This window comes from Tursiops truncatus, chromosome 5 (genome assembly GCF_011762595.2).
Source record: "Tursiops truncatus isolate mTurTru1 chromosome 5, mTurTru1.mat.Y, whole genome shotgun sequence".
Taxonomy (NCBI): Eukaryota; Metazoa; Chordata; class Mammalia; order Artiodactyla; family Delphinidae; genus Tursiops; species Tursiops truncatus.
The window spans coordinates 4,089,017-4,115,442 of NC_047038.1; the positions used below are offsets into that span (position 1 = coordinate 4,089,017).

General features: G+C 56.9%; 1 protein-coding gene and 1 long non-coding RNA gene across 2 annotated transcripts in view; one reads left to right on the top strand and one right to left on the bottom strand.

Moving 5' to 3' along the window:
- SORCS2 (sortilin related VPS10 domain containing receptor 2) overlaps positions 1–15,854 on the bottom strand; it is a 474,224-nt gene extending 458,370 nt beyond the window's left edge. Inside the window, exon 1 of the mRNA XM_073804818.1 lies at positions 15,274–15,854. Within this exon, the coding sequence (XP_073660919.1) occupies positions 15,274–15,750 (477 nt within the window). The 5' untranslated portion in view covers positions 15,751–15,854. The remainder of the gene's footprint in view (positions 1–15,273) is intronic.
- Positions 14,629–25,829, top strand: LOC109548822 (uncharacterized). The gene is made up of 4 exons (XR_002174961.3): positions 14,629–14,815; positions 15,296–19,798; positions 20,243–20,379; positions 20,547–25,829. It is a non-coding gene; the product is annotated as an uncharacterized lncRNA (long non-coding RNA).
- Positions 25,830–26,426: the final 597 nt, after the last annotated feature.

A 26,426-nucleotide genomic window follows, 5' to 3' on the forward strand; every position in this document is an offset into this window, starting at 1 on the left:
TTCCTCTCCCCGCTGGGGGGACGGGAACTCCACCAGGGCAGCCACGGAGATTCAGGGCACTAAAGGAGATGTAACCACACATATTGCTGGGAACGTTCTTGAAAGAATTAGCCAGAAACAGACACCAGACAACGTTCATTACATACTTGCTCTGCTATAGAAAATGGACATTACATTTTCCTCCAGGTGAAGCAAGAATAAAAGGGATTAAGGATTAGCTGACAGAGTCTTCGCCCCTCGCCCAGGCCCCCTCCACCTCGTCACACCCACTTCCCTCCTGACGATCTGGGGACGTGTATGCACTTGGTAAGATGATCCACGTCTTCTAAAAGGCACCGTGACATACAAAGTAACCTATCTACAAAACAGAAACAGACTCACAGACATAGACAACAGACCTGTGGATGCCAAGGCTGGGGGCGGGTACTGGGAGTTTGGGGGTGATAGATGCAAACAATTACATTTAAAATGGATAAACAACAAGGTCCTGCTGTAGCGCACAGGGAGCTGTACTGAATATCCCGTGATAAACCATAATGGAAAAGAATATAAAAAAGAATGTCTCTGTGTGTATAACTGAGTCACTTTGCTGTACAGCAGAAAGTAACACAGCATTGTAAATCAACTAGATTTCAATTAAAAATTTATTTTTAATTAAAAAAAACAAAGAGGGCTTTCACTAGTTAGAATTTCTGTTGTCTTTGTTAAAATTCTGAGAACTTTATTTGATTTCTTTGATACAGCATAGATGAAAAACAAACAAACAAAAATAAAAGGCACCGTGACAAATGTTAGGTAAGTGACCATCCCAGTGTCACCGCCTGGCTCCTCCCAGGGACCCTCCCTTCTGGGTTCTCCTTCCCCCACCCCACCCCAAATTCCCAAAGTCACCAAGATGCAACAACGGGCCCAGCCTTTGCCCTGCTGTTCCCACTACCTGGATGCCCTCCTTCCTCCCACCCTCCTTTCCCGGCCGCCACCTCTGGGAAGCCTTCCCAGATTTCTCCAGGAAGGGCCGTTCAGGGGGAAGTTTTGTTCCCTGCAGTAGGATGAAGACTCAAAGTCAGAATTTATTGACTTCAAGAAAAAAATGCAGACACATGAAATTTCTTGCAGTGAGTTTGTGGCCCCGACTCAGCCCTGCTGTAAACTTTCAGGCGTTCCGAGGAGCAGAGGGAGCTCCCGGAAGAGCCCTGTGGGCACCGAGGTGCTGGCAGCTGGCAGGCCACCACCACCTCCCCCAAAATGCCTCTCTCGTAGGCTCAGGAACGGCCGATGCCACTCAGCAGGTGGGAGATCCTTGTATCCCCTTCCTGGAATAAGAGGGTGCCAGGCTCAGTGGGGTCTTGACTGGGAGAGGACAGGCGGCCCTGAGCACCACAGCCACCATCCCAGGCACCCCCAGGTCCAGAGAGGACGTCGGACAGAGAGAGGGAGGGAGGAAGCGCCAAGGACAAGGGCAGCCTGGCTGCTTTCCCTGAGCGCTCCCCACTGCAACCCTGCACAGCACCGCCCAGGGCACCCTCCAGACCTCCTGGAAATGCCACCCCCTCCTTGGGACCCCTCCCTGACCACTAGCTCAATCGGGCCCTTGCTTCCCCTACCCCAGTTAGAGACCCCCATCACCTGTGCCTTCCCCCACAGCATCCCTCCCACCTGCCCCTGCCCTTGTGTCCCCAGGTCATCAGGTCATTGTCTGCCCCTCTCCCCAGGCAGGGACCATGCTTCATCCTGGCCATGTCACCCCTTCCACCTGGCAGAGGGTCTGGCCCATAACTCAGAATCGATGAACGAATCAACCACTGCAAAAGCCTCTCTGAAACGCTCTGGGGCAAATGCAAACTCAGGCCAAGCCCCCATGGGCATCAACAAAAGCTCTGGATTCGCTGGTGAGCGGGGTCATCTGGAGCTCGGCCCTCCTCCATCACGCTGAAAACAAGCTGAAGATGGCATCGCGGTGAGTTAAGAGGGAAACACCAGACTAGAAACGCTGACCTGTGAGTTTGGGATCACGTGCACGTCAGGCCAGCCGCCACAGTTAGGGAGCCCTGCCCGCCCCGTACCCAAACGTGCAACCCATCGGGGACCAAGCCTACCCACAGCAGCCCAGCAGAGGGCACGCGCCGGCACCTCCAGCCGGCCTCACCGCCGGCGGCCACCTTCCAGCGGAGGAGGTCCAAGGGCTTCCTACCAAGCAGGGGCATATGGTCCGCACAGGCCCCCCACCCCCGGTTGTCCCACCCACCCCAGGACGGGCCAGCCAAGCCCAGAAGGATGAGGTGGCCTGGAGGGGCCGAGCAGAAGCTGGCCGCCCAGCATGGAGCCGAGCCCTAGCACGCACCGGCCTTCGGTCCGCAAGGCCCGAGCGGGCCTCGTCACCCCTTCTAGGATGAGAAAGACAAAGGTCCATGGGATCAGGGGCTGGCCGGGGCCACACGTGGCCAAGAGGCGACAGAGCAGAGTGGACACCCCAGTGGAGGGCAGTGGGCGTGAAGAGGGCCTGAGTGTGGTCGGGGGCAGGTGGGTGAGGCAGACAGGACCACCCTCCGGGCTCTGCCCGTCCCAAGCCAGGGCAGGGGAGCCAGGCAGCTCGCAGACCCAGCCAGCGTCTCGGAGCTCCTTCCCGTGCTCACGAGACCCAGACCGGGGCACGGCCGCAGGCTCACCCAAGAGACTAGAGAAGATTCATCCCCACAGAGGACCCCGGGGACCCTGAGGGAGACAGAGCACGGCAATCCCGGCCCGCGGGTCCTGCTCGGCCCCAACTGAGGCAGAGAGGGGACAGAGCCACAGCCTCTCATCCTTATAAAAGGCTGCGTGGGCCCTGCTCGCGGGCTGTGGGGCTCAGGGGATAACGCTGCACGGGCTCTGCACTGGGCACAGGGCAGGCAGGGCTGGGGCCCCATCACGTGACAGGAGCCTCAGCCAGAGCCCCGCCCCCGGTCCCCTCCCACCAAGCCCCTGCCCTGGCGATAATTCCCCATCACTCCAGTGGACAGCGTCGCTTGGATATGCTCCAGAAAACAGGACTCCCAGGAGCCCTGGAGAACTGAGGGCAATCCGCTTCCTTCCCCCATGTGCCATGTGGATGGCCCCCAGCCCCACCCTTCTCCCAGGTCAGAGGTCAAGGTGGCCAGCACCAAAGTCGGCCAAGTCTCCACAACCCAGAAGAGCGAGGTGCCAGGTCAGGCAGGGCAGGGCAAGGCCACCTCAGCACCCAGGGTCCGCCTGCTTGCTCCTCTGTGCCAGGGAAGGCACATGTGACTGCAGGGCCGGCTCCCTCCCTGGGGCAGGGGAAGCTGTGGGATCTAGGGGAAGCAGGTCCCAAAGGGCCCTTCCCTCCAGACCCCGCCCGACCCCACCCGCCCGTAAGGCCATGGGTTTCGGGTTTCCCCTTGGCTGCCTGCCGGGCCTCTGCTCCGTGAGATGGAAAGAAAGTCTGACTTGACCTTAGGAGGTGAGCATTTCAGGTGATAATTCGTATCAGGAAACTTGCAAAAAACAAAAACAGACGTCAACGAGAAATCCTCCCTCTAAAAGTGGGCTCCTGGAGCCCACGCTGCTGGGCTTGGCTGTGCTTTAGCAAACTACTCAGGAAATGGGACGAAAATGGAGCCACGCCACCCCCCGCACGTCAGCGGGGCCCTGGCCAGATGCTGGGGTGAGCTCCGAGCCCACACATCCCTCAGCCCCCCAGGGAGTAAGGGGAGGGTGCGAGCACGCAGCCACAGCCTCCGAAGGTGGCACCTTCTCAAGCGTCAAAAAGGTAACGTGCTGGGACTTCCCTGGTGGTCCGGGGGCTCCCAATGCAAGGGGCCTGGGTTCGATCCCTGCTCAGGAAACTAGATCCCCCACGCCACAACTAAAGATCCCACACGTGGCAACGAAGATCCCACGTGCCGCAGCTAAGACCCGGCTCAGCCAAATAATAAATAATTTGTTTAAAGGTAACTTGCTGATGTGACTTTAAAGAAAAGACACGGGCAAACACAGAACGAAGGTGACGAGGACCAAAACCATTTTCGGGGGCTCCCCCACCCCAGGGCTGATATCAGGACCTAGTTATCCCCGTAAGGCTGGCCCAGAGGAAACGCTCAATGCAGGTCTGATGGACGGATGAATGAACGAGGGACCAAGCGGGTGACACTTAGAAAGACACCCATCAGAAAGCCGACCTTCCCAGTTTCCCCCAGATGGCCCTCCAGGAAAGCACCTCCGTGTTTAAACCCACCCAGGGTTGCTTATCTGCTGCAAAGCGGAGCCAACCATCTCCTGGGTGCTGTGTTACGTTTTATGTGAATGAAATGAGGCTGGGAGCAGAGAAGCAATTTAAAAGCGCCAACTTCATTTGGGGACTGATGCTCCCTCCCCACTGAGCACCCTGGCTCCTGGCTGAGCCACCCCAGCCGAAGGGCAGAGGCCCGGCCAGGGGGAGGCACAGGGCGCCGTGGCCTGGCTGCACGGCCACTGCTGCCAGTCGAAGCTTCTGGGCAGAAAGCTTTGGGCAAGAAGCAGTCTCTCCCTCTCCCCCAAAGGGCTCTTCCCTACGGGGAAGGCTCAGGATCCTCACTGAACACAGGTGGGGACAAATGAGTGCTTTACAGAGCTTCAGAGGTCACAGGGGGAGCAGGCAACTGAACAGGGAGGCCAGCTCTGTCACCCACCGGCCACGGGGTCCTTCCCAGATCCTCAGCAGAGAAGGAGGTGGGCCGGGCCTCTGAGCTCATAGCCCTTCAGGACCAATGAGCCCCTCCTATCCTACTCCTATCCTCCTATCCTATTGGTCAGTTGCCAATGTTTACTGAGCATCTGCTAAGCACCTAGCACTGGGAGACAGCAGAGAACAGACAGACCAAAGCTCCGCCCTCGCGGGGTCCACACCCTTAGGGGCCTGAGGGAGACAGGACACTGGGAGCAGGCACTGGGGTGGGGGGTGGCGGAGAAGAGAATCATCCCCACGGGGTCCGTCTGTCCCCTCTCTTTCCCAGGAGCCACGTCCTACCTGGCTTCTTCACTTCTATTCACTTCACTTCTACTCACCTGTGATTCCCCGCCAGCTCTGCTGGGACCACAGAATCCAGGGGCCCATGAACTTGGGTGGAGAAACAACAACTGGGTTTATTTTCATCAACTCCGACTGAAATTGGGCGTTTCCTTCATCATAAAGCAACAAGTCACAATGTTGTCATTAGTACCTGGGACTTTGTCACCAACAGAAATCACAGGTGTTTTCCCGGGCACGCTCACAGCTGTTGCCGACCCCAAAATATCGTTTACGTCCATCACAACTTCAGAACTGTGGTACTTATCACACTTGCTGCTAACTCTTGTTGATGTGTTACTAAAGAAATCAGCTTTAATATTCTGGTAACGTTATTGCCATAGCATTTATTTTTTAATAATCATCCTTTAATCCTATCTATTCTATGTTATGCTGGTTATAAAAACTACATTCTGAGAAACTTCATGGGCTTCTCCAGACTTGGGGTGGGGAGAGTCTATGGCACAGAAAGAGCTGAGAACCTCTGTGCCAGGATGGGCGGGGGGGGGGGGGGGGGGGTCCTTGGAGCCGGGAAGCCCCTCCGCGTGTGTCCCGGGGCAGCCCGTGGTGTGACACCCAGCAAGGCACCCAGCAGCCGCCTCAAACGACTGAGACAGAACGGCTGCAGGAATTAAATAAAATCCCCGAAGCCCCTGCACGGTCAAGTGATCAATCAGCACATAAACCTGGATGGGGTTAAGCAGTATCGATGGGAATAAACTGAAAAAAACGTAAGATTTTTTACTGAGCGCTTCATTTTTACGAGTGAAAATTGAATTATTTAACTGGTCAATGAGCTAGTCAATAGGGAAAAGGGCCTAAACGCAGGGAGGAAGTGAAGTGCACGTGAACTTGAAATACAAACGGCAGGAGCTCCAGACCACGCCCCCCTGGACCATTTCCTACCCCCCGCAGGCCCCCCACCGCCAGACCAGTCAGCCTATTTCTGACTTTCCAACGTTGACAGATCTGGATGTCCTGGGCTCCAAGCAACAGCCCCTCCCCTTGGGTCACACATAGCAGAATGGGGGGTTATCAGAAGAAACCAGAAACAGCACCACTCCCACCCACTGTACTGTCTCCCTGCTGTGTCCTTTCCAGGTATGGGATGGCCCTTAGTGCTGTGAATATCTCTCCCCCAAAACCACAGGGTGACAGATTTCTTTGGGGATTGCAACCACGCAACTAATTAGCAAGTGGGCAAAAACTCAAAGCAGACACAAGAACGATGTCTGCTGTAGTTAAGACCTCAGGCTCAATCCAAAAACTAACACAGAATTCTGCAATCCCACTTCTGAGTATACAGCCAGAAGAAGAGAAAGCAGGGGTTTGAACAGACATTTGTACCCCAATGTCCACAGCAGCGTTGCTCACTCTAGCCCAGAGATGGGAGCAGCCCAAGGGTCCACGGATGAATGAACAAGAAAACAAATGTGGTCCATCCACACAGTGAAATATGACTCAGCTTCAAAAAGGAAGGAAATTCTGACACAGGCTACAACTTGGATGAACCTCGAGGACATCATGCCCAGTGACGTAAGCCCGTCACATAAGGATAAACACTGTGTCACTCCACTTATATAAGGTCCCTAGAAAAAACAGCCAAATTCACAAACGGAAGTAGAATGGTGGTTTGCAGGGAAAGGGGGAGACAGGAGGCGATGGGGGGCTAGTGTTTAACGGGGACAGAGTTTCCATCTGGGAAGATGAAAAAGTTCTGGAGGTGGATGGTGGTGACGGTTGCGTAACAATGTGAATGTACTTCACGCCACTCAACTGTGTACTTAAATTGGTTAAGAGGGTAGATTTTACCTGTATTTTATCACCATTAAAAAATAACAATAAAGAAAAAAGAGTAGAAATATTTCTTGCACTAAAAAAATAGCACTCAGGGACTTCCCTGGTGGCACAGTGGTTGAGAATCCGCCTGCCAACGCAGGGGACACGGGTTCGAGCCCTGGTCCGGGAAGATCCTACATGTCGCAGAGCAACTAAGCCCGCGCGCTGTTACTACTGAGCCTGCGCTCCAGAGCCCGCGAGCCACAACTACTGAGCCCGCGTGCCACAACTACTGAAGCCCGCGTGCCTAGGGCCCGTGCTCCGCAACAAGAGAAGCCACCACAATGAGAAGGCCGCACACCACAACGAAGAGTCGCTCCCACTCGCCGCAACTAAAGAAAAGCCCACACGCAGCAACGAAGACCCAACGCAGCCAAAAACAAATAAATAAATAAATTTATTTTTAAAAAAATAGCACTCAGGCTCAAGAGTGAAGAAGGAAATCGCATCTCAGACCCTTTTTAGCTGTGTGACTTTGGGCCAGTCCCCTGGATGCTGTGAACCTTTCTTTTCTCGTCTGTAAAATGAATATAATAATCGTATCTATTTTTTTAGGACTGTCTCCAGGACTAAATGAGTTAATGCCTGTGATGTGCTCGGCACAGCCATGGACACATAAAAGGGGACTGTGATTATTGACTTCATTATTACTAATCAGAAGCAATATGTAAATAATGAGAAATTGTTATTATAAGATAAAATTACCTCCGAAGGAGAAGCACGGAGGCGATCCTAAATGCCATCTCTCCAGCTAAGGCCTGGAAGATGGTATCTCTACCTCTGACGCCTCAGAATTATGCGCAGCACAGAAAACTCATAAAGAGCCCTTTCTGAATTAAAAGTGATCTGAAGAGAAGCAGCCACACTCGGCCTGGCTCTTTTCTTACTTTAATTTGAACTTAATTTATCTCTGAGCATCAGGAAACGGCGTCATGCAAGAGATGTGCCCTGTCGGAGTCAAGGCGAGCTCAACATTGCGGGAAATGATCTGCTTTTGCAAGAAAATCACGAAGGAAGGAGGGTGTTGTTATTTTAAGATCTTCGAGCTGGTGTGAGAAGAAACTAATTAAATGATTGTAATTTTCTGTGCAAATGCAGCAACTTGACTACTGCAGAGATGCAAAATAAGAAGGAACTTTTCCACCTCAAAAGAACAGCGGAGTCTTAATTTTTTCTTCTTTCCGGTTCTCCAGTGACAGCTCACATTCAAGTACTCCTATTAAACGTTTAAAACAACAAACAGAGCTTATGCGGGACAAAGATGATGTGCACACTGTGTGCTCTGGGAAGTGTCCTGGAATCACGGGGCTGGAGTAGAAATGGTTTTGTTGCTGCCCTCAGTGGGCTGTCAGTCGCCAGCTCACAGCGCAACTGGGAACAGGTTGCGAGAGTCTGTGCTCTGCAACCCACCGGAGGGACGGCTGCACCGTGGGAACACGCGTGGGGCAGAAGCGGGGCCTTCGCCATCCCCACCATCCACTGGACAGAACCGGAAGGGCCACGGGTGCGTGTTTCCATGGCGGTTCTATGCCCAGCATCCAAGCTCACGCCCCGAATGAGGCTTTCTAAGGGCTCCCACAGGCAAGAGCAGGCTGGGGACAGACCCACATGCATGCTTCACCCTCCAGATACTGGGATGGAGACCTTGTCGTGACCACGATGAGAACCAGAGTTCCCCTGCTCCCTGAGCTTCCACACCTGGGCACACGCTGGCCAGGAACAGGGCTGCAGTAACAGCTGGCTTCACGGGTCATCACATCCCTCCGTGCTCCATAAAGCACCCATGCAAACTTGGGAATTAGGAGCGCGAGGGCGAAACGGGCTATTGGTAAGAATCTATAAATAACTCACTCTTCGGATGCTAAAAAAAAAAAAAAGAAAAGTGAGGAAGCTCCCAAACAGAAGGCAGTTTACAAGCTCGCCCTCCGGGTCTTCCTGAAATGGAAACGCTCAGGGATGCTCAGCGTGTCGCCAGCGCATGTTCTCATGGCTCCAGCTCTGCACTCCCACGGTGTCATCCTCGGGGGCTTAGCCTGCCTCTGACAAATTATAATAAAGTAACATGTTAAAACAACAGGAGCTCCAAAGAAGGCCTAATGCAAGCACTGGGCTGCCTTCTAATCTGAAGGGGCGTGCAGAAGAATCAAGTTAATTTATGACCTCTTTAAAACACTCTCAGGAACCCTCATGCAACCACAAATTAAATAGCCACTTCATTAAAGTAAACGTAGATCTGTGCAATGTGTTCGGGAACGTTATTAACAGGGCTGTTTTGATGCCTTTGAGCCAAAAGCTTCTTGATTGACGGACCTGTTCTTTCTCTGCCTGGTGCTCCGGGGTCTTCAGGACCCCGGGCCTCTCCCTCAGCCTGCACAGTCTCACCATCGCAACAACCTCCTCAGCCCAGGTGACACTGACTCTACCCACCCTTCAGAGCTGCTCGATCATCACCTCCTCCAGGAAGTCCTCCCTGACCTCCCCAGCACAGATCCTTAAAGCACCAGAATTCTGTAATGAACTCCTGTCCAGTCCCAATGTCCTGCCAGGACAGGGGCCATGAGTGATTTTGCTTGTCACGGTACCCCGGCACCTAACAGACCCTCTTAGAAAGCAGCTGCTCTGAAGGCTACTATGAGGTCTCTTCTCACCTGGGGCTCTCAAACTTTGTGTGATCTCTCCAGGCACAGACAGAATGCAGAAGACCCTAGGTGGTCCCAGGCACAGGGCAAGCATACCCCCAAGTACAACACTGCTGCCTTGCATGCCAGGACTTCCCCAGGCTCTGCCCACCAAGCATACGTGTCCACTGAGCGACACCCATCCCACAACACAGGCTGCCCTCGCTCTCTCATCACTCTTGGTCCAGCCGCCAGGCCCAGGGTCCCCGACAGGTGGCACAGCTGGCTTCCTGACAACAAATGTGACAGGCACTCAGTGCTGGTCACAGCATCCCGTGACCTCTGTCTGCCTCTGTCCGTCTCTGGGTGGCCATTGGCCGCCCTTGGTGAAGCTGCCACGACAGAGAAGTGCTTCATCTGGGGGCAGAGGCCCACAGCCACGCACTGAGCAGTCACAACTCAGCCACCCATGAACCGGACCGCTCTGTCCAAGGGAGTCCCCACCCCAAAACGCCGGGAGGCCCACACTGTGCTGGTCTGGAATCCCGAAATTTCTCACGGAAAGTTCAGCAGACTTGGAGCCACCAAGCCCGCCCACAAGAGCGGAGCGGAGCCGTCACCACGAAACCACAGCCGTCAGACTCAAGGCTACAAATCAGCTTTGTCGCTGGATTCACTCAAGAACCCGAAGGGCTTTCCACGAAGGCCTTCATGGTCTCTGGACGCTGGAGCCTGGCCGTGAGCCATGAGGCCTCCGTGGGGGATTGGGGAGCCACGTCCCGTCCATCCTCACCTGAACCCTTTCTCAGACCTGCTCTTCCCTCCCTCGGCCCCCTCCAGGGCCCTGGGCCAGGCCTCACCGTCACAGCAGCCTCCTCCCCGAGTCTCTGTACAGGTCTCACCTCCACGGCCCCTCACCAAGCCCACCCTGCGCACTGCCCCCGGGTCACTGGTTGAAACTCAGCCCAGCCCTGCTATCACTCCCTGAGCACTTGCTGCAGGCCAGACCCTGTCCGAGCACTTTACGTGGATTACCCTACTGAACCTGCACCACAGACAGACCTATGAGCCTTCACTTCCCCCAAATCTAAGACACTGAGGCCCAGAGAGGTCAGTCCATCCACCCCAAATCTCAGAGCCAGAGAGGAGCAGGGCCGGGTACAAGCCCAAGAAGGCTGAAGCTCAAGCACCAGTAACCCCCCCCCCCGCCCCGCACTGCCACGCTAGGCTGTTCAGCCTCATATTTGGGACCCATTAGGAGTGGACTTCAACCAGTTTCTTCCAAACTTCTTTCCTCTGATTCCTCTCCACGCACAATGCATTCACTGTCTCCGTGTATGACACAGACATACCTTCAGATTCCCACCTCCCAGACCTTGCTCAAGCAGTTCCTCACCCAGAATGTTCCTCTCCATCTCCCATATACTCCCCCTACTCGTCCCATAAGTCCACCCTGATGCCACCTCTTCCATGCAGTCTTCCCTGATTTCCCCACTGGGGAAGATGGTGCTCATCCCTCGTATCCCAACTGTTCACATCCATCCCTTTTTTCCCCACAGGACTACTCTGAGCTCCCCTGCGTTAAGCTCAGGGGATGCAAAAGTAATTGAGGCCCCTCCCCTGCTGTTACGAGCTGAACTGTGCCCCCCTCACCACCCCCCACAAATCACATATTTAAGTCCTAACCCCCAGGACCTCAGGATGTGACTATACTTGGAGATATGGTCTTTAAAGAGGGGATTAGGGTAAAATGAGGCCACTGGAGTGGGCCCTGATTCAATATGGTTGGTGTCCTTATAAGAAGAGATTAGGACAGAAACACAAAGAGAAGACAGCCATCTATAGGCCAAAGAGAGAGGCCTCAGGAGGAACCAACCCTACTGATCCCTTGATCTTGGACATCCAGCCTCTAAAATGGAGAATGCATTCTGCTGTTAAAGCCATCCAGTCTGTGGCACTTTGCTGTGGAGGCTAATACACCTGCCCTCAAGGAACCTGACATCTGACAGCTGTGTTAGGTGTGACCCATTTCACACCTTCAGAAGCTCCATGCTTCTGACTTGGAGCTCTGGCTCTCTGGGTATAAAATATGCACAGATAGCAGGTTCCTGAAGATCCCTGAGCAGAGAGCATGAATAGTCAGGGCAGAATCACCTCTGCATACAGCTCCCCTCGACATCCTCAACCCTGCAGGACAGCACAGAGCAGATGTGGAGCGGGGGTGGGGGACATGCCGATCTGCTGACCACCAGCAACAAAACTGAACCAACTGGGCCTGGCTGCAGGAAGCTCCCATTCTAGTCCACTGCCGCATCGAAACTGAAGTTCCAGTGCCGTGAGGGAAGGCGTACAGGCGAGCTGTACTTAAGTATAACGCGCACGCGATTTCCCAGAAATGGTAAAATTGGGACAGGGCACAGCACCGTCCCATTGGGGTAGCATGAAGCCCTGACCTCGGAGGCAGGGACCTGCGTTGCCATGCTTGTCTCCAGATCACACCTCTGCCTCTGAGGGCAGCTCGGGAGACCCAGAACCTGGAGCCTCCGTGCATGACCCGTTCTGGATCCATCGAAGGTAACACCAGTTGGTTTCAATGAAACACTCATTTCACACCTAACAATTCATTTCTACAGCTAAACGGCAGACAGAAAGGCAGTGTTCGAACTTCCAAGCTAGTCCCCTTCTGTATCTCCATGGGAGCGGGAAGAAACCGAGCCTTTGGAAGGAAAACGCACATATGTTCTCAGCGCTACAGCGACGGGGCCTGTCCTGGAATAAGCTCGAATCCTGCCGTTCCTTTCTGCAGATGCTCTAAAACACCATTTTAAACAGTCCATCCCTCTCCACATGCTTTTTTTAACTTTGTAAAACACCTGACATGGGAAAGCAAACACCACCTCTGCTCTTGTAGAGCACATCTGCAGAGCGTAGCTCCTTGGGTTCGGATACCTGTGCAAATCAGATGACATAAAATTTTTAAAAGACTCTGCTCAGCAAATCAGCCTCAAGTTAGTTTCTTTTCCGTTTTAGCTTTCAAAGATGGGGCTTTCAAGCGGAGGTGAACCACGTGCAGAATCCTGGCTAAAATCCTTAGCCCTGCGGCTGCCAGAGGGACCAAAGCGCATTTCTGAGACACTTCACGTGCGGAGAAAACAATGCAACGCATGCGCGGAGTGCTGAGAAAATAATGGTTTGAAAAAAGGGTTTTCCTTGGCTCTGGGTTACAGCTTTCACTCCTCTTGAGTTCTTCCCAGGCAAGTGAAACTCTTAAAGCATCACCTGCTCCCCAAGTCAAAGGATGATGCACTTATCCAGCGAGAACTCCCGTCTCCCCGACTTCCCAAGCCTGAGAATGGGTGAGGGGGGGGCGGGGCTGGCAAGAGAAGTGGGAGGTGCTTGAGCCAAACGCCGGGTCAGCATCTCCAGAACCACAGCCGGTAACAGTGATGAGTACTCGGGCTTCGCCTCCCGTCTGCTGAGTGCCAGGCCACGCCCTGCTCTCCACAGCCACCCCGGCCCCCCATTTCCCAAAGGCCAGGGGAGAGTGCCTCTCTCAAAGCTCCTCCCCGGATCTGGACTTCCCACCGCCCACTAAAGAGAAGTCAGCACCTCCCCACATTCCCACTCCCCACTCCCAAGCCCCCCCTCCAGGCATTCAGCTGCCAGCAGCCAGGAGACAGTCACACAGGAGTCACTCAGCTCAGCCACTGTCCCCAAGCAGCAAAGCCAGGTGGGCTCCTCTGCCAGGCCCCGCCCCCAGGGCCCCGCCCCACTGGCCCAGACTCTCCTCAGCCTCTCCAGGGGAGCTGTGCTCTCAGGATGGGGGTGGGCGGGCGGGCTGGGTGTCAGTGAGCCCTGAAGGTGCTGGTCCCACCTGGGAGGCTGCTCTCCACCCCTCTGGGTCTCCCTAACTTCTCTCACCCCTACCGCCCCCCACCACGAAGCTGAAAAGAGTGAGCTTCTGGAGGAACAACCTGGGGGGAGGGGGCTTGGTTTGGATGTTCCGGCTCCACTGGTCTGACTGTTAATGCTTACTGGTTCCTTTGAGTTACTGGTGTCCAGGTTACCTTGCAGTCCCTGAGTTACAGCTTACGGTACATAGGACACGATTTGCTCCCGAGTATTGGGAAGGAAGGAAGAAGGGCGGGATCCAGCTGCACGTCTGGGGTCTGACCCCTCTCTCCAGATGTACGTGGGGACGTTCCCCCAAGGGCTCTTCGAGGTAGGGGCGCCTGCTCCCCTCCCTAAAGCACCGCCCCTCAGGGCTCTGCCTGCCCCCTGCTGGCCGGCGGAGCGCAGGGGGTCAGCGCCGACCCGCCCCTCCCCCCAGGGCTTCCAGTCTGACTGGAGACGGTGACCAAGGACCAGAGACCCGGCACAAGCGTGAGAAGCTGGCTGGGGAGGGGGTCCGGCAGGGCGCCGCGCTCTGGACCAATCAGGCCCATCCAGTGCCGCCCCTGCCCCAAGAAGCGCATCCACCAGCCCCTCCCTTCTCCCGCAGAGTTCCCCAGCCAGCGGGGCTAGACAGAGGAGGTGGGTAAAAGTGCCGCCCAGCCCAGGCTACACCCCTGCGGTGACTAGAGAAGCACCTGCATCCCCGCCCCTCCACTCCCAATGGACGCAGGGGCCCTGGCCCAGCGCGGCTTCCCCAGAACTTTGGGAAGCCTTGGTCAAGGAGAAGGGTCGGGGCTCAGCCACTGGACAGTGAGTGGACATTTACGGAAAGGAGTGACAAGGGGCTCCCATCTCTTCTCCCCATAACCTCGCGCGCACACACAGCTGCCACCTCCCTCCACCACTCCCTCTCCCAAAACTAGAGATGATCCACGTGGGGCTGCCGACAGGTGACCCCAAGACAGATGACCACGGGTTATCTGCTCCGGCGGGAATAGAGCGGGGTGGGAGGGAAACGACCCTGTGGCACCCCCCCCCGGGGAAGAATATGAGGGTATCCCCATGCCCGGGACACACCACCAAAAAGGAGGAGGCGGGATCCAAGAGGGGGCAGGACCCACAGAGCTGGTGGAAGGAGGCGCCAGAGGACCTTAACAGAAGTGTGTTTGCAGGGCAAGGGGTGTCCAGCTGGAGCGAGGCCGAAGTAGCGGCCAAGGTGGGGGAGGGCAGGGAGTGCAAGGAGCTGGCCTCCGCTCCCAGCCCCGCGAGTAAGCAGATCCCGGCGCATCCAGGTGCGTCAGCGGCCGGTCCTCAAGGCAGCCGCGGGTCGCCCTACGGGAACGCGGGGAGAGCGGCGGCCCCAGAATCGAGGGTCCCAGAATCGGACGCCGGGCTGACCGGGGAAGTCCTAGAGCCTGTGGAGGTGCCACGAGCGGGGTCCCGGGTAGACCAGGGTGGAGCGGGTCCTGGAACCAAAAATCCCAAAGCGACGCTGGGTGGACCGGGTGGAGTCTGAAGGCGATAAAGGCGCAACACCGAGTCCTGAATGATCTTAAAGGGCCTGGGGGCGCCCCAAGGTGGCCGGGGTCCCGAAACCTCTGGAGACACCCACCCCCCAACCTGCGATCTGGAGGCCAGTGGGGCCGCCCCTGAGGTGGCTCAGGGTCCCGGAAATCAGCGGAAATGCCCCCCGAGGTGAGGCAGGGCGCTCACGTATCTGGTTCCCAAGTAACCAGTGGCCAGGGGCCAGCAGGGGCGCCGCCGAGGTGACTCTCGTCCCCAAGTCTCCGAGAATGCCCAGGGTGACCGCGGGGCCGTCCGGAAGTGGGGGCTCCGAGGTGTCCGGGGCAGGGCCCGGGGGGACGCGCGGAGGTCACTTACGCTGCTGTTCTCGCCCGTCCAGTGCACCATCGCCTGGTTGTGCGTCGCGTCCCCCTTGAGCACGAACGACGTGCTGATGAGTGAGACCTGCGCTTGCGAAGCCGCTCCGGCCACCGGAGCCGCCCGTGCCCAGCGCCCCTGGCCCGCGGCGGGGGCGCCGTCCTCGCCGGGACCCGGAGCCTGACCGGGACCCGGGGCGCCGGGTTCCGCGCCACGCGCCTGCCGGTCCTCACCGCCGCCGGGCAGCGCGCGCCCCGCAGGCGGGCTTGGCGGCGCCCGGGTCAGCCGGGCGCGGGGACCCAGGCGCCAGGACTCGGGGGAGCGCCCCGCCGCCCCGCAGGCGGCCAGCAGCAGTAGCAGCAGCAGCAGGAGCGGCCGCGAGCGCGGCGAGCGCGGCGGCGGCGGCGCCCGGGGGCTAGGGGCTCGGGCGGCGGGGCCGGGGCCCTTCGGGGCGCGCGGGGGTCCCCGGTGCGCCATGGTCGCCGAGGGGCGGCGGCGGGGCCGGCGGCGGGGCGGCGCGGGCAAGGGAGACCGCGGCCGGGAGTGCGGAGAGCGCTGGGGAGCGCGAGCGAGAGCTCAGAGAAAGGAGCCGTAGAGGGGAGGGAGCCGGCGGGAGGAGGGGACTCGCCGCTCCGCCGCCGCCACCCGCGCAGCCGAGGGCGCACCGCCACCTGCCGGCCGGCTCCGTGCCCGCCCGTGCGAGCGCCAGCCGCTCAGGAACCAGGGGCTGGAGGTCCTGGAGCAGGCCGCCACCCTCCAGGGCCACAGGCCACAGACCCCTCTCCTCCCTTCCTTGCTCCTTCCTTACTCCTTCCCTCCTCTCCCGCCCTCTTGCCTTCCTTCCGCCTTTTCTTCTTGTATTTACTGACCACTTACTCTGGGCCAGCAGAGTTCCAGGCAGTGGGGACACAGAGGTAAACACAGCCAGGTGCCTGTTCCCACTGCTGAGAGTCTAATGTGGGAGAAAGACCACACCTAAGTGGACACGTTCACGGACAAAATCACCCCAGAGAACCAGAATGAAGCCAGACCGTAAGTGGGGAGGTGGTCTCCGGAAGGAGCTTCTGAAGGAGTAACAGTGGAGACAGGACCTAGCTCCTTGAGGGTGAGGAGAAGACCTTCTAGGCAGCCGGAGGGCCCTGCGAAGACGCTAAGGCAGCTTCCAGATGACCTACAGGTGCAGCCACTCCTGTGGCTTAGGCTTCAGGACTTGCAGACAGTGGCTTTATGTCCCAACCCCGGGGGCCACCAAGGGGGCAGTCCCTGAACATAAGGACAGACGCCTGGGTGAGGAGAGGGTGTGGGACAAGGTCCCATTCAGAGCCTGGCAGCCACGGTGCAGAGCTGGGGAAACAGAGGCTCAGCGCACCAAGTCCCCACCCAAGGTCATGAACCTACTTTAGGTAGATCTCAATATAACTTCATTGAGCACCCACCATGTGCTCCGCACTGGCCTCAGGGAAAAGACACAGGAGCAGGAGATTCTCCGAGGCAAGGCCAGGGTCAGAGTAGCTGTGCATCCTCAGCCAGGGGCCACCCCGCCTCCTCCTTCCCCAGTGGCCCCCACATTAAATAAAAATCCTCAGGCTCAGGCTTCCCTGGTGGCGGCACAGTGGTTAAGAATCCGCCTGCCAATGCAGGGGACACGCATTCGAGCCCTGGTCCGGGAAGATCCCACATGCCGCGGAGCAACTAAGCCCGTGCGCCACAACTACTGAGCCTGCACTCTAGAGCCCACAAGCCACAGCTACTGAGCCCGCGTGCCACAGCTACTGAAGCCCACCTGCCTAGAGCCCGTGCTCCGCAGCAAGAGAAGCCACCGCAATGAGAAGCCCGCACACAGCAACAAAGAGTAGCCCCCACTCGCTGCAACTAGAGAAAGCCCGCGCGCAGCAACGAAGACCCAGTGCAGCCAAAAATAAATAAATAATTTTTTTAAAAAAATCCTCAGGTTCAGCATCCCCGTCACACTCACCTCCCAGTTGGGTCTCTTTGCTTCAGAGAGAGAGAGAGAGAGAGAGAGAGAGAGAGAGAGAGAGAGCAGAGTGAGAGAGCCTAACGGGGCCAAGGAGCAAAGGCTCGAACGTTTGGGAAAGACAGACAGTGGGGCTTCCCACTGGCCCCCAAAGAGCTGAAGCACCCAGCACCCTGTCTTCTGCTTGCTCACCCAGGCTCACCCGGAATTCATAGCCAATAACAGACTGGGCTCGCCCTCTGCCCAGTGCTGGGGTGGGGGGCGGGGCTTGGCTGGATACCTATGAAGTCTCCTACCTTGGAATGTGCCCTCACCCCCTCCGTGGTGTAAATTCCCAATCTGTCAGAGTCTACGTCTCCAGCTCAGGCCCAGGGTCGGGAGAGGAGGGGGAGCCAGCAGCTGTGGGAACATCTGGTCCAGCACGGGGAGCAGAGAAGAACAGAACAGGGTCAGCACAGGGCTGAAGGGAGGGGAGACAAAACCAAGTGGCAGGCGGGCACTAAAATGACGCTTACGAGCAAAGCAACACTGCAGACAGTGGCTGGCGGGAAGGTGCTCGCTGCACGGCGGTCAGAAGAGCTGGGTCTGTCCCGCCTTAGACACAAATTCACCAAGAGGCTCCCTGATGCTGGCTCAGCCTCCATGTCCCCGGCTGTGAAGGGAAGGGGGCTGCACAGTCTCTAAGGTCTCTTCCAGTTGTTTGTTCGTTTTGTTTTGTCTTGTTTTTAAATAAAGGAAGGCCTCCAAGTACTGTCCTCAAGAAAACTTGACAGTGACACATGATCGAGCACCTACTGTGTGCTGGGCACTTTCCTAGGGACTGGCTGCGTCCTGGAAAAGAAGATGGGGGCCTCTGCTCCTGGGGTGGGTGATGTTGCAGGTTATATTTAACTCTCACCATCAGGCTGTCCCCATCTTACAGACACGGAAACAGACTCAGAGTGATGACTGCCCAAGGTCACCTGGCCAGAGTCAGGGGCCAGACTCCAGGCACGTTTTCTGGCCCCAAGGGGGCGCTCTTTCTACCCCACCCCGGTCACTTGCCATCTGTGCGTGTTACCCCTCCGAGGCTTGGAGGGCTCAGCCAGGCAGGGAGGTAATGTGAACACACATCACCCCCAGGCTCAGACCGAGGCCATGTCATTAGGGATTTGGTTAATGTCCCAACAAACCGGGGAGAGGGTCCAGGTCTGGAATGCAGAGGCCATGATGCCTCACCAGTGCTCCCTCCAGAACAACTGGCTGCCTCTGCCCTAATAAGGCCACAAGGCATTCGGAAGAGTAGGACTGATTCATCCCTTTTCTGAGTCCAAATCCAGAGACGCTGTGATTCCCCGGATCTCTCAGCTCACAAACATCACTGGACCCCCAGGAACACAGTGATGAGGGAGACAGACAAGTTCCCTGTGCTGGGGAGGAGCGTCCGTCCTCATGCAGCTAGACAGATCCGGGGGAAAACCTAGACAGTGCTGCATACCCAGGAGAAAATAAGGCAGGTGTGCGATGGCAACGAGGAGGTGCTGGGGGCCAGGTGACTTGGGGCTGAGAGGCCCGGCACGAGCCTGGCGGGAAGAGCCATCCCAGCAGAGGGGGAGCACGTGAGCCCCGGCCCGGCCCAGAGCAACTGGGTATTCGGAGGAGGAACTGCCGGGCTTCACTTGTATCCACAGACCGCTGCAAAGCCTCTGGAGGGTCTCAGGCAGGAGAGTGAGACCAGCAGCGTTCTTACAGCATCACTCTGGCCGCCAGGAGGACAGGTGCAGGAAGGCACTGAGGACACGACTGTGCAGGACAAGAGAGAAGTCGTGGCAGCTGGGCACAGGGCAGTGGGCAGCGACGGAGGAGGGGAGAGTGGAGGGGAGCCCGCTTCTGGGTGCCTCCCTCACCCCAGTCTCACGCCCCCTACCCCCGCACTCACCCTCCTTAGTGACTCACATCAGGGACTCAGGGACGCAGATGCAGGAGAAAGGTGCAGGCAAGTGTAGAAAGCAAAGGAGAGCTTCGATCAGGCATCCTGTCCGACACCCCCGGCGCAGTGGGGTCTCCGGAGGCCACAGAGGCAGTGTCTGCGACGCCCACCGAGGTGGCTGACAGCTCAGCAGGTGTCTGGGCATGAACACGTGGAGGCAGGCCACGTGCAGAAGCTGGGGTTCAGGGGATAAATATTAAACCCCCTCCAGATCTGTAACACCTGATTCTTCACAACAGCAAGATCCTAAGACGGGGAAACCAGCCCCAGTCATCCTCCCTCTTCGCCTCCACGCAGGGCACTGGGCTCCAGACCGAGTCAGGCCTGGTCCTGCTCCTGGAGAGCTCGCAGTCTGATGGGGGAGGCGCACGGCTCAACAGTGACGTCAGGGAAGCAGGCGATCCCAGGGAGGTGTCTGGGGGCCTAAAGGAAGGGGGAGCCGCCATCTGGCCTTCTGCTCTTCCACTCATCCCTCCAGGTAACAGTAACAATAACAACCGAGACTGCCACTCGAGCGCCTCCTCTGGGCCAGGCACTGTTTCTGATGGAAGAACCCAGCGCACCTCCGACTCCCCTAGAGGGTAAGTACTGTTTTCCCCAATTTAAAGGTGGGGAAGGTGAAAGCACACGGGGGCAGTAATTTACCCAAAGGATTCAAAGGCCCACGTCCTCATGTACCAACTGGGTGTCCTGAGCGTGGCCCAACTTCACCTCTCTGTTCCATAAATTGCTTCACCTGTGAAATGGGGCCAGCACGGCCCTGACTCGGTGGCTCTCAATGTGTCATCCCTGGACCCGCAGCGTCTGCGTTAATGGGTTGATTTCTGGGCCCACCCCAGACCTACTGAACCAGAAACTCCGGGCTGGGGCCCCGATCTGTGTCCAACACGCCCTCTAGGTGATCCTGACGCACCCAGTGGCTCTGGGCCCAGGCTGCACAATTGGCATCACTTGGAGGACTTCAGAAAAATACCGACGCCCAAGCCCCACCCCTGACCGCGCCATCTCTGTGGGGCATCTCTAAGCTCCCAGGTGATGCCAGTGTGCAGCCAGCCGCGAGCCCCTGGCCTGCAGCACAGCTTTTCATAAGGATTCGTGAGAGGACAGATGCCAAGTGCCTGGCGTACGGCTGGACCACAGTACATGGTGCCTTTCCTGACAGGTACGTGGGGGCCCCTGGAACCCCAGGCCAAATCTTTTAGTTTCAAGACCCAGCCTTGCTTCCCGGTTCCATGACAATGCTCTCATCCAGAAAGCAGAAGAAATACTTTGTCACTCCAACATTTTTTGTTTTGTTTTGTTTTGTTTTGTTTTTTGTTTTTTTTGCAGTACGCGGGCCTCTCACTGTTGTAGCCTCTCCCGTTGCGGAGCACAGGCTCTGGACGCGCAGGCTCAGCGGCCATGGCTCACGGGCCCAGCCGCTCCACGGCATGTGGGATCCTCCCGGACCGGGGCACGAACCCGTGTCCCCTGCATCGGCAGGCGGACTCTCAACCACTGCGCCACCAGGGAAGCCCACTCCAACTTTTAATCAGACTGCTTGCTCATTAAAAGTCTCAAGCTTTTTTAAATGATCAAAGGTCTCTAGTGATAATATTTTAATTTCTCTTTATAATCGTGACGAAGCTCGGCAGACGCGGCTCCCCGAGCAGGCCCGTCTCAGAGACAGTCAAGGAATCACGAGCGATACTCACCAGGGACACTGGGGGACCCGGCAGGAGGGAGACTGAGGGAACAGGCTTTCGGGGTGCTGGTGGGGTGCTGGGCTCCACAGAGGGGAGCCCCGGCCGCTCCCTCAGCTGCCCAGCTCGGCCTCCCGCGACGCTGAGAAGCTCTCTGCCTGCTCTGGGGCAGGAGGGCAGCGGTGACTTGCAGACAAGTGTCCTGATGACTGTCAGGGAACAACAAGGGTTCGAGGTACCAGCTTTGCGGAGAAGGATCAACCAATGCCACAGCCTCATCACCAGGCTGGCCGGGGAGAAGGCAGTGGGGACAGCTGGTCGGGACACTAACTTGGACCAGGACAAAAGTCTGCTCCCGCAACGGCAGGGAAACGCGTCCAGACGGAGGAGGAAGACGAGGCCCCACAGCGAGACAGACAGTGCGCAGGCTGCCCCGAGCCAAAGAGGGCGGGGAGACGGGGAGGAAATGGCGGCAGCTCCTTGGGTGGTGCCGCATAGGGGTGCATTATAGGCAGTGGTGAGGGTGGTTGCTTTTTGGTGGTGGCAGGGATTTCCATGCCCGGACCACCGGCACTGTGGGCCACCAAAGCCCTGACGTGTGAGAGGCTAGCCAGGTAGTAGGCCCGAACCGGACAGAGAGCAGATGACAAGTGGCCCTTTCCCGGCCATCAGGGCTCTCTTTAATCACGGACACCGCACAGTTAGCGCCTGCAAACAGCTTGGTTCATTTCTTCCGCTCATCAAATGTTTACTGAGCACCTACTGTGTGCCTGGCATGAGTCTAGGCCCCAGGGAGAGAGCAGGGAATGAACCAGACCAAATCCCTGGAGGCATAAACAGGAACTGGTGGTGAGACCGGGAAGAGTGGTCCTGGCAGAGGGACCAGCGTGTGGCGCGAGCTGGAAGAAGACAGCATGGGGTCCTTAGAGGAACCAGCGGGTGAAGAGCTCCAGGGCAGCCGAGTGCAGGGCAGGGCGGGCAGGGCCAGTGAGAGCGGAGGCTCCACGGTCCCTCAAGCGTCCATCACAGTGTCAGGGGACCAGGCGATGACCAGAACCAGTGCCCAGCCTCAGGAAGGTCAGCGCCAGCAATGGGGACAAGGACGTCAAAGACACTGCAGCAGAGTCGTAGATACCTCCCCAGCACGGGGCACCAGCCCTGCTCCAGGCCTTTGCAGGGCTGCCTTGCGCCCCGCCCCATAGCTGGGGGGAGGGGTCCATCGCCGTCTCCTTTTCACACAGGAGGAAACTGTGGCACAGCATAACCAAGCAGAGGGGCTCGCCCAAGTTTACATCAGCAGCAAGAGGGTGGCAGTGGGCCATGAACCCATGCTTCCGCATGTGCCAACGAGCTCTGGGGCGTGGGGTGGGCCCGGGGTGCCCTACCTCTCCCCATGCCAGGCTCCTCTGCCGCAGCCTTCACATCTGTAACCCTCCCGACCTTGTGGGGCTGGGTTGACTGTCAGCTCCACTGATACCCGGTGAGACCAAGGCTCTCGGCGTGACAGTGCCCGGCCTACCCCGTGCAGCAGGGAAGCACAGGCAGTGGGGCCTGAGCCTGAGCGCCCTGCTGCTGCCCACTCTCCACATGACACAGAACACTGTGGAGACAGAGCAGGGGCCGTGACCACGCTGGCCAGTGCAGGGCGGGTGCCACCCGATACCCCGCTCATACTGGGTTGGAATGTGGCTCAGAAGTGAGCCCTCAGGGCCTCGGGGCACTACGGTACCTGACCATCTCCTGATGGGCACCAGGGGAGGCTGGGAAAGTAGCCCCCACGGGCCCAGGGAAGTGGCATCCCCCGTCTGTCCATCTGGGGCCAGGGCCCAGTTTGGTCAGCGTAGTGGGCAGGGCAGAGAGGAGAAAGGCTGGACCTGGGAGTGACATACAACCAAACAGAGACCATCCTTGGGGAAGACGGCAGAGGCCGGCGTCTTAACACTGAAGCCGAATGCACAGGCCCTGGGCTGCAGCAGGAGCCCAGGGAAGGTCTAGGGACCAAAGCAGGGAGGCAGGAAACGGGGGGGACACAGCCAGCCCCGGGGGGCACAGCCTCCCTCAGCCCCACCCAACCCCCGCCCCACACACCAGGGTTCACCGGAACTGCGGAGGGGGCAGAACTTGCCAATTGCCTCCCATGTGCCAGTGTTGGGGTGCATCGTTATTTTGATGTTAGAAACAGAGGAGGAAACAGAGAGGCCCAGAGAGGCTAAGTCACCTGCCTTGGATCACACAGCTGGAGAGCGGCAGCCCTCGGGACAAGGATGCTGATGGTAATGTTTCAGGTGCCGCTGTGAGCACACTGGCAACACCTGCCTCAGAGGTGGGTGTCCTGTGTCTGCAAGCGCCCACCTCATCAGTGTGTACTTAGCGTGCACTGGGGGGAAATGAGCTCAGAGCGCGGGCGGGAAGCGAGGCTGGAGCTGAACTCCGTCCCGGCCCTGCAGGGCTCTGGGTCAGTCACTGAATGTCTTTGTGCCTCTGTCTCCTCCTGTGTTCAGTAAGAATGGTCATCAGTCGTTGTGCGGATAAATGAGTGTCTGTAAGATGCTCAGGAGGGCATTTCTGCAGAGTGCGCTGCAGAGAGAAAGCCTTCACGGGGGACAGGGACAGAACGACCCACAGTAAGTCCCGTCTGTGTCACACACACCTCATCTATGGTCTGTGACCGTCCACTCTGAAGACTCAGTCCAGACACCCAAAAGCCCCGTCTGGGATGCAGCGCACATTCATTCATAACGGAAACGTTCCCCGAGGCCGGGGCAGAGCAGCAAGTCCCAGAGATGCTCAGTGGGTGGGGGTCTCAAACTCAAGGGGCCCCCCTCTGCCCGCAGGGCAGCCCCCTGGGAAGCCAGCTGCCTCAGCCTGGCCACTCAGTGCTGTGTGCCCGGGGCCTCAGTCTCCCAAAGGGTGAAACGAGAGGGTGAGCTACATAAGAACTTCAGCAGGACACGAGCCCAATGAGACACCCTCCAGAAATGTACCTGTGGTTTAGGAAATGCCTCTGAGTCTATCCTGTGACATGTACGTATTAAGGACGGAAAAGTTCTGCAGTTTCAAAATCTGTTTCATTTTGATTACTTCAGTTTCCCCCCAACTTTCTGACCCTGTAGTTCTTTACTTCTACTTAACAGCACGAACACCCCAGAGAACATGGGCTATTATGAAAACATGAGCACGGAGGAAGAAATGGAGGGAAGAATGTATTCTGTCAGAAAAAATACATTTGAGCAGGTCTTGAATGATGAGTCGGGACCCAGCTGGAGTAAAACAGAGGGTACGGCGCACACAAGGGACAAAGGAATCAGGGTGCCTGGTCCGCTCAGGGTGGGCACATGGGCCTGGCCCTGCAGGACGGAGCCGTGGCTGCCAGACTGGAGGAGAAAGCGGGCCCAGGAGCTACGGGCTTGCACCTTCTCCTGAGGTCAAAGAGAACCTTCTGGGGTTTTCAGAAAAGGAGCAACAAGATGAGATTTGTGTTGCAGAAAGCTAATTCCAGCAGCTTCTGAAAGCTGGAGCTTGGAAGAGAGACAGAGAGACCAGCTGGGGGGCCATGGCATTGGTCCAGGAGAGCAATGACGAGACCTGACCAGGATCGTGGGGGGCCATGGAGAAGGAGAGGTAGAGGCGGGTCCCCAGAACCTCTGATTATGCAAGAGGAGAAAGGGGGAGGAGTCAAAGGCTCTGAGATATTTGGGAAAACAAGGATGCCATGTTCCTCATTAGGGAACAAATCTGAAGGAGAAGGTGTCTGTGGGGCATCCTGAAGGTATTAGTCAGGTGAGGCCAGGCGGCGCCGCAGTAACAAAGAACTCCAAATCTCAGAGGGGTAACCCAAGAAAGGTGTACCTCACCCATTCACAAAGTCTTATGCAGGTCGACTGGGCCCCCTCCAGCCTGTGGCCCCGCGGTCTGGGACACATGACCTCCAGGGTCACTGAGGCAGAGGAGAGAGAAGCACACAGGATGTTTTGTGGGGGTCAGACCTGGGAGGTGCTCCATCACTCACATCCTCCTGGCCAGAGTCTGAGTTGACGGCCTCCACCTGCCTGCAGGGGAGGCTGCAGGTGTAGGAGCACGTGGACATTTGGCGAGCCCTACTCGCCACGGTCACACTGCCAGGGAGGCTCCAGAGGCCCTTGGAAACGGTGATCGGCGGAGTATCAGGGCCTGAGACGTAGATTTGGGCATGACTGTTGAGTGAGACCATCCAGGAAAAAAAAAACAAAAAGGAAAAGAGAACAATGGGGTAAAAGAGGTAACACCTCCAAGGTTGTATTTAGGAATTCCCAGAGGATGACAAGATCTAGTCCAAAGTCTGTTGTTTCCAAATATCTGATTATTTGTTGTCACGTAGACAAGGCATCCAGAATTTCTGCTGAATTTTTCAGTTTCCATATGGTTCCTTGGCATCGCACAGGCAGCTAAGAGCAGCTGGCAGGTGTCTGAGTACCACACCATCCATGATGCTCTGTGTAAGGCCAAGGGCCTCACGATGACAGATTTGTCTGGAGCAGAGGTTTTCAAAGCCTTCAATTTTAATAAACGTTTTTTCCTTTTGTTTTTTGTGTTTTTTTTGCAGTACGCGGGCCTCTCACCGCTGTGGCCTCTCCCGCTGCGGAGCACAGGCTCCGGACGCGCAGGCTCAGCAGCCATGGCTCACAGGCCCAGCCGCTCCGTGGCATGTGGGATCCTCCCGGACCGGGGCACGAACCCGTGTCCCCTGCATCGGCAGGTGGACTCTCAACCACTGTGCCACCAGGGAAGCCCTCAATAAATGTTTTGAAAGAGACCTCACCGTATTCTTGCCTTTAAGATTCACTTCAGAAATCAAAACTTTTGCTACAAAACTAATGAATATGAAACTGATTTTTTTAGTTTAACTGCTTTGTACGCTTAACATTTTTTTCAAAAATAAAATTGTCCACAAATAAAATTTTGGTTGAAAATCATGGTTTGAGGGAAAACTCACTGTTTTCCTTGGAAAGTGCTCCTGCCTTAATCAAGACTACCAGAGAAGCAGGGGATGCTTCTTCCAAATGGCTCCTGCAAAGCCTTTTCCTGAGGCTACGGTCCCAACTCGGAGACCATGAGCTTCCTGAGCCCTGGGACTGTGTCAGTGTTTGTTCTCCACTTATCCTCACTATCCAGCACCGAGCTGGGCACAGAGTAGACACTCGATCCATATTGGGTAGAGGGATGGAGGGATGGAGGGATGGAAGGGCCTTACATTGAAAACCCCTAGACATTCTGACTTCTAAACTACAACTGCTAAAATGAACAGCAATTTGCTGGAAGGGAAAAGCATTGGACTGGGAGTCAGGAGACCCAGGTCCCGTGTCAGCACTCCAAGGACTGAGCTTTGACAACTTTGGAAAATCCCTTTCCCTGTGGATACTACTCTTTTCCTCCTCTGCTAAATGAGGTCTCACCACTCAAGCCAACCTTTATACCCTCATATCCCGTCACTTCTCCCCTACCCATATCCTTCCAAGGGCCCTGAACTGTGCCCCAACATTCCTAGTCG